The 10,542-nt window shown below is 47.5% G+C and overlaps 4 protein-coding genes across 4 annotated transcripts; 1 reads left to right on the top strand and 3 right to left on the bottom strand.

Moving 5' to 3' along the window:
• Positions 1-3: 3 nt before the first annotated feature.
• LHYA1_G002398 (uncharacterized protein) lies at positions 4-671 on the bottom strand (the record flags this gene model as incomplete). The annotated part of the gene is made up of 3 exons (XM_031147375.1): positions 4-112; positions 230-533; positions 584-671. 3 exons carry the CDS (start codon positions 669-671, stop codon positions 4-6), a joined length of 501 nt encoding a protein of 166 aa, XP_031007487.1.
• Positions 672-3,967: 3,296 nt separating this feature from the next.
• Positions 3,968-5,754, bottom strand: LHYA1_G002399 (uncharacterized protein; the record flags this gene model as incomplete). The annotated part of the gene is made up of 2 exons (XM_031147376.1): positions 3,968-5,638; positions 5,740-5,754. The coding sequence occupies 2 exons, from the start codon at positions 5,752-5,754 to the stop codon at positions 3,968-3,970; spliced, it is 1,686 nt and encodes a 561-aa protein (XP_031007488.1).
• A 787-nt stretch (positions 5,755-6,541) lies between these two features.
• AIM9_2 (Altered inheritance of mitochondria protein, mitochondrial) lies at positions 6,542-8,594 on the top strand (the record flags this gene model as incomplete). The annotated part of the gene is made up of 6 exons (XM_031147377.1): positions 6,542-6,762; positions 6,883-6,979; positions 7,028-7,186; positions 7,244-7,377; positions 7,477-7,631; positions 7,684-8,594. The coding sequence occupies 6 exons, from the start codon at positions 6,542-6,544 to the stop codon at positions 8,592-8,594; spliced, it is 1,677 nt and encodes a 558-aa protein (XP_031007505.1).
• A 460-nt stretch (positions 8,595-9,054) lies between these two features.
• On the bottom strand, positions 9,055-10,086 carry Nmral1_0 (NmrA-like family domain-containing protein; the record flags this gene model as incomplete). The annotated part of the gene is made up of 1 exon (XM_031147378.1): positions 9,055-10,086. The coding sequence occupies one exon, from the start codon at positions 10,084-10,086 to the stop codon at positions 9,055-9,057; it is 1,032 nt and encodes a 343-aa protein (XP_031007498.1).
• Positions 10,087-10,542: the final 456 nt, after the last annotated feature.

Raw genomic sequence — 10,542 nt, forward strand, 5'->3', positions numbered from 1 at the left:
GACTCAAACAGCCGGCTGAACCTCCACAGCAGGATCATGTGCTGTATTCCCCGTCTTCCTCGACCGCCAAACATGCAGCGCAGCCAAAATAGTCGTACCAGTGAACAACAACCTACACGTCAAAATCAGCACCATCTCTTAAAGCTCCACCTCCATATCTATTTCCATGTCTATTTCAATGTCCATTTCCATCTCCACATATTCAAGAAAAACAAAAACGCAAACTTACCATTCAAAAGCCCCAAACACAACCGCCGCCTCACTAGCCCTACAAACCCCCCAATACCGCGAACACCCCACATCCCCCAGCAACGACGCCAGCGCCACGAAGCCCGCGAACCAGAAAACCATCGTCACGGCCTCGGCGGCCAGGATGGCATATTTGTGCGCCGCGGCGGGGAAGCGCGCGAGTGCGAGGATCAGGTAGGCGAGGATGAGGATGGTCCAGATGCTGCAGAAGAGGAGGAAGTTTGCCTGCGAGGGGGAGTGTGGGTAGGTGTACCAGTTGGAGGGGGTGGACCAGGAGTTTACGACTAGATGGGGGTTAGTAGGGTAGGGGAGAGGAGGGGAAGGGGAAAGGTACCATAGGCTGTGAGACCGAGGATTATTATTGTGAAGACGCCTTGCACGATACGGACGGGGAGGATAAACGTGTTGAGATTCGTCGGCATGTTGGGCAGCTAGCTCTTCTCATGAAGATATTCGGGTTGAAAACTATCTGTTGTTGAGGGTATGTAGGTAGGTAGGTAGGCAGGTAGACTTTGAATGTTTCTTTGTGAGGCAAGAGAGAGGAGTCTTTGTGTATGTATATATATGTGTGTGTCGTTCTGCGCCGTCCGTGTCTCTGAATGTCTAGGTCGACGACGGACAATGGATCAAATCATGAAGCGTGACTGTGATGTAGCAAATAACCAGATTCCTTGGCTTGGCATGGCATGGCGAGACATGGGGGATTCCTAGATGACGAGTGTGTGTGGCTGCTACCACTTGTTACCTACAATTTACCAGTTTCGTGAGACGAATCGGTGGATTTCTTGATATCGGTGTAGGGGTGGGTGGTAGGGGGGGATTGAGGGGCAAGTTTTTTAATTAAGCGAATGGTCAACTGACGCGTGGTGGCACAAGCACAAGGTAAGGCAAGCAATACGTAAAGAGCTGGGTGGTATACTGTATACCTTGCAAACATCAGGAATTCGATGCGTTTCAAGAGAGAGAGAAAGAGAGCGAGGAAGAGAGGTTGTATGTAACTGGAGTAATATGACGTCACCTCATAGGTTCCTGGATATAGAAGATATTGTCTTTCTATTCTTTGGTATATATACTACACCTCCCTAGCTATAGCGACAGCTACCGAGAACCGATGTTTAGCATCTTAGTGCGGCCGCAGCTTCCAAGCAAATAGCTTGTAACCGCTATAATCCGGCCTGCCTCTCAGCGTATTTAATCGAAACAACTGCCTTGTCAAGATACAAGGTAGGCTATAACTCTTTTCAATCAAGTTCAAACAAACCCCCTATGTTCTCAGGACACTGATATAGCAGCCATCGAGCCTAACACCTTTATGGTTAACATATTAAGAAGTTTAAAATACTATACTGCATGAGATACCCGCCTAAAACTTCTCGTTGATCAATTACGAATCTCTATTATTATTATAAGGGGATTAATACTTAAATACTCTAAAGAATCGGCTTTAGCTTTAGTACGGGAGATGGAACCTTATACAACGTTACTAGACTACATACGAGGACCCTTCTTCTGCATCGAAAATTCCACCTGAGCACGAGTCACGCTGCCGGTTCCTCGTCTCTATCTCAGGAAGGCTCAGTCTACTAACACTAATATAAACCTCTAACATTCTATTGATTAATCTCGTGGCATTGATGGTTAAAGTTGGAGTGCTAAGAAAAATACGGGTTTAAAGTTTTGATTGTTTCTCTAATAAGGGTAACGTATAGAGATCTTGAAAGCCGCTATTATTTGTGCGTTAGGTACCGAACTTGTTAATGTAACCTTATATTTTCCATTTCATCCTAACTCTAAGCCCTAGAATTGATCTAGAGAGTCTATGAGGCGGTTCTTGGTACTAATAACTAGCATCGTTAAAGTGACGTTGGCCACACCAGCCGGGCAGCCCGAATCGTATCACACTTAATAGAATCTGAAATCTGGTTCTTCGAACTGCAAATTTGAATCTACTATGAGAAGTAGACATCTTCATCTATGAACTCAGTCTAGTATCGTTGAAAGACTTTAGAACCTGCAAGTTCTAAAAGAGGGCTATATTCGAAACTATTCCTCGAGGGTCTCGTGACCATCCTCGACGTAAACACAAAGTTAGACAACTACCTTAGCACCCGTACAACTTTAAAAGAGCCTGTTCAAACTCTATAGTATGAGAGTTTTGCATTACACGTTACTTTAGCATAAAGTCAACTATGGTCTGTCTCGACATGTTAAGTAGTAGACTCTTCCCTTTCCTAAATGTCCATTTCCACAATCTTCCATCATACAGATCTTGTTTGAGCCAAATATATCAAGTTCTACACCTATTATCATCAGGCGTATTAGAAAACAATGCATCCCCAAGCTCAATCAGGGGTCCACCTCCCGCGCCATGAACCTCCCGTACCACCGAACCTCCCCCTCGAACAAACATCAATCCCGTCTCCACCAACCTGTAGTAAGCAAGAGGATATCCCGTCTTCAAACCCAACTTCCGGATCTCTAGCAGAACGTCTCACCGATGACCTCCTCAACGAAAGGTATGATATTTACATCATATACCCACCACTGCGCATCTAACCATCCCATCCCATCCCATCTCAATCAAGTTCTCAACAACCCCTCTCCTAACACACCACGCCCCCTAGATCCACCTGCCCAATCTGCATCAGCACCATCCACCCCACGAGCCCCCTCTGGACCTGCACCTCCTGCCACCACATATACGACTTCGTGTGCGCCCAGAAATGGGCCAACCGCAGTCGCAATAGCCCCAACACAAGCACAAACTACGCATGGCAGTGTCATCCGGGGCCGTGCGAGGAGCTGGTTTGTGCGTTGGCGGTGGAGGGACTGGGCAGGAGGTTGTGAGTAGTGGGTGTGTTTAGGTATCTTTGCGGTTCGTTCGTGAGGGAGGGGGGGACGGGGGGCTATACTTGGGTGCGTGTGGTGATGCGTAGTGCTGTGCGGGGGTTTGAGAAGAGAGAGATGGTAGGGAAGTTCATGTTTGATTTGATATGCGCATAAATAGGTAGAGTGTAGTCAATTTATAAAGTACTAGCTAGATATGACAGCAGATATCCACGGGCAAGCAAAGCGTCAGTAGTCGGAGAATCTATGGATCTGAACCAAACCGCAGATTCGAGACTTGGAAGAGCAATCAATCGACTAATCATCACAGAAAATTAGCACTCTTAGGGAGCTGAATTATCTCGGTAAAAGTGCTTTGCTGCTATGTATTTATTTATTCAAAGGTTCGATTTTTCTTCTTGCGGTTGCGACGGCCTCTCCCACAACTGTGAGTAACAACGTACACCTTCTGCGACTTTATAACTTTATATGGATTGTGACTAACATAATCGACGAAATGCAATTAGGAAGTTGCTTGTCCTGGGTGTGCGCAGGAAAGATATAGACTGCAAGGTTCTGTCTGTATTAAACCAAGAACTCGACGATACAGCTCGAGGATAACATCTTTGATTAACTGTACCCCAGAAGCTGAACCCCCCGAGATTAAGCAAGAAAAAATAGTGATAATCAGCATTGCAAGAATCGAGACGGATCCGCAAAACAGTCACTTGGAAAGCGTAAAAGAGATACGACGTGAACAGAGTCAGGAAGAGACCAAATAATTGGTAAGCCTTAAAGAGATTAAATGATTGTCTCCCAGTCCTCACACATACTTTAAGAAGCCAAACCAATAAATGCAACAGGGTATCGAGTCGCGGAAACCAAGTCTAAGCTAAGCAGCTCTCTCACCCCTCTTCCGATTCTCCCTATGTCTCTTCTCCTTCGCCACAGTTCTCCGCCTCTTCTTCCACGCCCTACTCGTGTCGCCCCTATTTTCATAAAACCATTTCTGGAAATCGCTCTCTGCACTCGCACCCTCCTTCTTTTCCCCTTCCTTGCTACTCGATCCTTTACGAATCGGCGAAGTCGGTACATCATCATCCTCGTCGTCGGAATTTTCAGTGGGCCAGACAAATCGTTTGTTAGGATGTGCAGTATCGGGCGTTGGTGCCGCGCTTCGCATCCCGCGGTATTCGAAATCGCGTTGTGTAAAAGGCGTTAATGGCACCTGATTTGGGACTTCGTCCATTTCCTCATCCACATCGCCATCAGCGCCAAAGAAATTGAAGGACGGTACATCTGGCTCAGGCGCAACTCCGTCATCTGGCTTGGGCTTTTTGTAGAGCGCTTCTAAGGGATGGACGGTGTGGGCAGGAGTCGATATTGCTGAGGGGATCTTGATGCTTAGACTGATGGGAGGGCCGGAAGATGATTGTGGGCGGGACAAGGGGCGGGGGGAAGGTTGTAGGGCGGATTCTGATTCTGAGGATTCTGAGGATTCTGAAGAGTCGGACTCGGAGTCGGATTCTGAGGACGAAGAGCCGGATGTGGATGTTTCTGTGTCTTCCTCTGCTGCCTGCGGGACTAGCGTAGGAGCTGATGCGGATGGAGAAGTTATTTCTTCTTCAGAGGAACTTTCGTCGCTGCTCTCGTCCTGGGCTGGCTTGGTGGGTACTTTCGAGGTTGAAACCGTATTGTCGTGATCCGATTCCTCTTCTGATGAACTCTCATCTTTATCGTCCTTTGATGCCCTCTCTGCAACCAGTACTTTCGATTCTACCTTTGGCGTCTTCTGAGACTTCTTGACCTCCTCAAGCACATTCCCCTCTTCGTCTACCCACCCCTTGCCCTCCACAAACTCTACAGCCTTGGAGCCACCCGCAACGGCATTATCTCTCAAGAACGTCGCATACTTGGTACTCTTCGAAAATTCATGCACAAGTGCCTCCTTCCCGGCCTTCCTGTGTTTCTTGTCCGTTTTTCCATCCATAGACTTCGCATTCGCCGCAACATTAGGAGGAACGACTGTTTTGAAAAGACATTCCGAACCCGTAGTATATTTCGATTTGATCTTCTTCTTGTCCTTATCTGGTTTCCCCGGAACAGTCCATCCCCGCTTCACACTGCGTTCTCCGATATCCACACCGGGTATGGTGCTGTCCCTCTTGCGCTTCTTCGGCTTCTTCTTGGCTTGTTCTGGCTCTTCTGCTATGGGTGGTTCTTTATCCGGCCTTGCCTTCTCGATGCGGATTTTCGTTCCTTTAAGGATGGAGCCATTGAGCTTCTTTTTGATCTTCTCGGCATCCATGATGGGGAGTTCGACGTAGCCGTAGGCTTTTTCAGGGAAGGTCTCGATTGTGTGGTAGGAGATGTTGCGGGCGTTGGGGAGGACTGAGGGTGGGAGAATGGTGGCGAGGAGGGGTGGGGTTGAGGGGGGTGATATGGAGGCGGGTGTATTCTGACTCCATATCACATGAAGGTAGAGGGATGTCGATGTTTTGGTGGGGGAGCTTTGAGCTTGGAGGTTGGGGTTGGGGGGAATATTTTCTGCATCTCGGCTCGGCTAAATGATCTCGGCACTAACGCTGTTACTCGCCTATATTGAAATAAGCGAAAATGTGTCAAAAACATCACAAATGTTAGAGGGGACTTGGTAAATAACACCTTCAACATCATCATCATGGATATACATCTAACTCAATCACAGGTCTAGGGGTATGATACTCGCTTCGCACACTTCCACAGTGTAGCTTGTGAGGGGTCGGGGGTTCAATTCCCCCAGTCTCCAACTTTTTGCTCTTCTAGGCTCTCTTTTTGTATGCCAGAGCAAGCACTTGTATTTTTTTGTAATCTTATATGAATTTTTATCATTTATTATCTCAGTACTGTACTGCGGGTTGCCCCCCCCCCCTGGTTTAGCGACCCTTTGCTTCGGGCAAGGTGCGTGTACGGTCCAGCCGCCGCTTTTAACGTTTATAAAACTCGCGCTCCTCCGCTGCTTAAAGATCTTCTTCTTCTATCTATTCCTAACACCCCGCGCCTAGTCGTTTGATCTTATTATACGCTCTCTACGCTACCTATATAGACCCACTCCGAATAACCTTCTATCGGCCTCGCCGCAGCTGAGAACGACGGCACAGCCTATTAGATAGCGAATCCTCGGTCTCCCGCTCTTGTATTAAGTTCTTAAGTGTATATAATAGCGATTATTCCTCTTGAGCTAGTTGGATTGGTTGATATATAAGTATAAGCACCAGCTCCTCTCTCTCCTTATTATTGGACTATTATAAGCCTTACGATCGACTGGGATAATATAGTCTTTACTCTTAGCCTTGATTTTATGCGCTAAGACTTTGGAAATTGAAACAATACCTTATAATAACGCTGCTTACTACTACCTAGCTGTGCCACGATAAATTGCGTGTTCTAACGCGCGTTGGTGAACTGGAAGAAGGCAGGTTCCACTATGGCTCTAACATGGAACGCTCGGACTTATCCACTACGTCGCTGGTTCTCTGCATATAGAACCATTACTTATCAGTACATTCGACCGTCGACCGTTGCTACGTTTGCGACTTCAGTCGAAAGGCAGAGTGCTAACCGCGCAATAACAATGCCCCTCCTCTGCGCAGAGAGGTCTAATGGAACGTGTATGTATAGCACATCCTCACTCTTCAGGATCCTAATGTTTGTAGTGGAAGATATATCGGAGGAGGAACTCTACAGATACACAAGGAATCGCTGGATGCACGTCTAACATTCCTCCTTATTATTCGAGCTATATGCGTTAACGCTAACCTGGTATAGATTCAATGAATCTGTACAGCTGTCAGAAAGATATCTTGAATTCGACCTTCAACAACTCCTGAAGTTACAGCGGTCTCTAGTGAGGGTGCCCGTTATTGTGCGTCTCTACAATCCATCCTATCTATTAAACTCGTGGCTGACTTAGACTTTAGGCACTAGAGTTCTCAAGTGTCGTGAAGGGCTTAACAATAAAGCCTACTTGCTCACGATGGATAACGGTTCGGAGGTCTTTGCAAAGCTCCCAAATCTGATCGCGGGGCCTGCTTATTATACAACGGCGTCGGAAGTAGCCACTCGCGAATTTGTAAGTACTTCTGTCATCTAAGCCTAAGAACCGAAACCTAACCTTTGATATTATTAGCTGCGCGATGCATTGAATATTCCTACTCCTCGTATTATTGCCTGGTCTGCTGATCGAAACAATGCGGTTGGGGCAGAATACATCCTGGAGGAAAAGGCCCCAGGCAAGCCACTGGGCAGTCTCTGGTATCAATGGTAGATGAATTTCAAACTTGAAATGATATCGCAGATTGTGGGGATAGAGCGGCAGCTTGCATCGACGAAGTTCGTGAAATCCGGTTGCATCTATTTCAGGGATGACATTCCAGAGGATATGTGCAGTGATAACGCTATAATAACCAATGTGCCACTGGACTCATCGGTACTCGAACGTTTCAAGATGGGACCGCTCGTCTCGAGCGGGATGTGGCGCGGTGAAAGGGCAGGCATGGATATGAATAGAGGACCATGTGAGTCTCCCATTTAATACAATACAAACTAGCTTGTTCTAACGGTACGCAGATAACGGACCGCTCGAGTTTATAGAAGCTATGGCTACAAATGAGATGCAGTTTATCAAAACGCATGCGCGTCCTCGTATGAATTACCATCGATCCCCTACAGAACCCGAGTCGCCCGAGGAGGTGCTTGATCTCTTAGATCGGTATCTACAACTCGCTCCAGCTATGGTACCTCCCTTAGGGACGGACGATACACACTCGCCAACACTTTGGCATCCAGACCTCCATCTTGATAACGTATTCGTTGACCCCGAATCAAAGCAAATCACTCGCATAATTGACTGGCAATCAGCTGCCGTTATGCCCTTCTTTTACCAATGTGGCGTCCCGAGGATGTTTCGGCATCCAGGGATAGTTGCTGATGGTTGGGCCTTGTCCGAGCTTCCAGAGGATTATGACAGCCTTGATCAAAACGAGAAGGCGAAGATTGATAGTGACAGAAAGAGCGAAACTTGCCATAAATATTACGAGGCGGAGACCAAGACCGAAAATCCAAGACATTGGGCTGCCCTACAACTAGACAATGCCGACGTGCGAACAGAACCATCACGCCTTGTTGTGAACGTATGGCAGGATCGCGATGTCTTTTTCCTTCGGCGGGCACTGCTTTCCATCGTCGAGCAGTGGCAGGACCTTTGTCCAGAGTCTGATAAATGTCCTGTCAGCTTCAACGAGCAGGAGCTTGCACTACACGAGGCCGAGGAGGAGAGTATGAGCAATGTTGGAGAAATATTAAGACTCTTTCGAGATAAATGGGGACTGCCTCCAAATGGGATGGTAGATCCAACTGAATTCGACCAGATACGTACTGCTGTAGCCGAGCTCAGGAATTCCTTCATTGAGGATGCTGATGATGAGGCGGAAAGGGAACTCTTCGCAAAGCTATGGCCGTACCAGGATGCGGACATCTAAGGTCATAGTGCATGTGGATTCAGGGACTGCCGCAGCAATGTCCGACCCTAACCACCATGGGAGCCGGAGCACGTAAAGGTTAATTGTTTGAGCGAGCGGTCGAGGCTGCATAAAACAGCGATAAAAGCTATTGAATCCGGCAGTCAGAACCGTAGTAGTCCGACATATACTATTATATATCCAAATATTTCCCTACATATCTATCTTTTACTGCTCGTGTTTTTCCTTCTCTACAGACTTTTATACAAATTCGACAGGTGTAGCGACACTAGATAGGCGAGAACGAACCCCTGAAACTTAATAGCTGTGTTTCATCATTAAATGAGAAATAAATGGGGTACATAGCAGCATGTATCTGACGCTGGTCAAGCAACCTGCTCTCAAGTAATAATACTACGCCTAAGCTACTTGGCATTAGAACCTCATATCGCTACATAATAGCCCAGTTCCGACTTCCTCCTCACTCCATGGCTTTGAAAGAAGGAATCGCGGAAGACTTGATGGATTCCAGCACCTCCTTCCAATTTCTCTCCTTCAACCAATCTTCATAGGACTTAGTAAGTCCCTTCTTCTTCAACTGGGGCGGTTCAATAAACTTCTCAATCCCACTCATATACCCAAACTCGCTAATCGCATTCGGCGCAGCCAACGCTTCCTTGGGAAGCCCAAATTTCTCGTGCAAAAAGGTCGTGGTCACTAGCACGAATTCTGCTTCCTGCCCACTCGTTTTCGACCACAGCTTTACAATTTCCTCAGCTGTGAGGTAGCTGTCGTAAGCCAACAAGTGCGTACCCACATCCTCGTCCTCGACCAACGCACGCACAAACGGGCCGGTTGAATTCACGGGATCGATGATTGGTACTTTGACCTCTTTGCTAAAAGGCACAAGGAATTTGAATTGCCCGCTCTCGGCATCGAATCGCGGACCTGCGATGAATGGATTTGTGGTGTAAGCGCCCAGGTAGATGAAAGACGCCTTTTTAGCCAACTCGGGTTCCTCTTTTATAATGTACTCGGCAATGGTTGGTTTGGTCTCGTTGTGATGAGCACCGTATTTCCCATTGCTGCCCTTTCGGATGCTGGGCAGAGTGGAATAAACGTAGCGCTCTAGCGATGGCACAGCAGCTGCTGCGTGCGCGGCGTTCTTCCCCCACGAGACTTCCTTCTCGAATGCTATTTCCCCGGCTCTGTCCAAAGCGTTTTCTTGCCCGGCGAATTCCTTGTTCGTGGCTCCATACACGGCCCAGAAATCGGTGTTCACGAAGATGGCGTTTGCGTGGGAGAAGGCTTTGGATAGGGAGCCGGGGTCCTCAAGATCGGCTTGTACGAGTTCAGCTCCTAGAGCAGCGAGTGCTTGCGAGGCGGGGGATGAAGGGTTGCGGGTTATGCAGCGGACGTGCCATGAGGGGAGATTGAGGAATGTGTGGGCTACTGAGGAGCCTTGGTTTCCGGTGGCACCAACGACTACGATGATCTTCTTTTGAGTGGCCATGATGAGATGTGGTAGTGGGTGGAAGTTTCAGGATTGAGACCGAGAATACTTGCGAGTCTGTAGAGGCCTTTCTTCAAGAAGGGAGTATGATGAATAAATGATGAGATGATGGGAGAGATTTAGGAAGAGATCCGGCACTTTATATCACCTTCTTGAACAGATATCTTGAACGGGGTTTACTTAACTCCTAGGTACCCTTCGTATAAGACGAGAGACGTTCTCCATAAAACATGGCTTACCGGTTCATGCTTGGATTATAACGTTGAACTTTACTACCTGTAGTTGTTTTGGATGTGGCTTATGAAGGTCTTCTTCCAAATACACCCACTTTTAACTCCGTAACACCGCCCGATTGGCCGACGAATCGTAAGCCAGAAGCCCCTCCAAGCAACAACGACAGTCTTTACATACAATTGCTAAATCAAGTACACATCTTTGGATATGGCTTACCTGCAC

This window comes from Lachnellula hyalina, assembly GCF_007821495.1.
Source record: "Lachnellula hyalina strain CBS 185.66 chromosome Unknown contig00027, whole genome shotgun sequence".
In the NCBI taxonomy this organism is placed as follows: domain Eukaryota; kingdom Fungi; phylum Ascomycota; class Leotiomycetes; order Helotiales; family Lachnaceae; genus Lachnellula; species Lachnellula hyalina.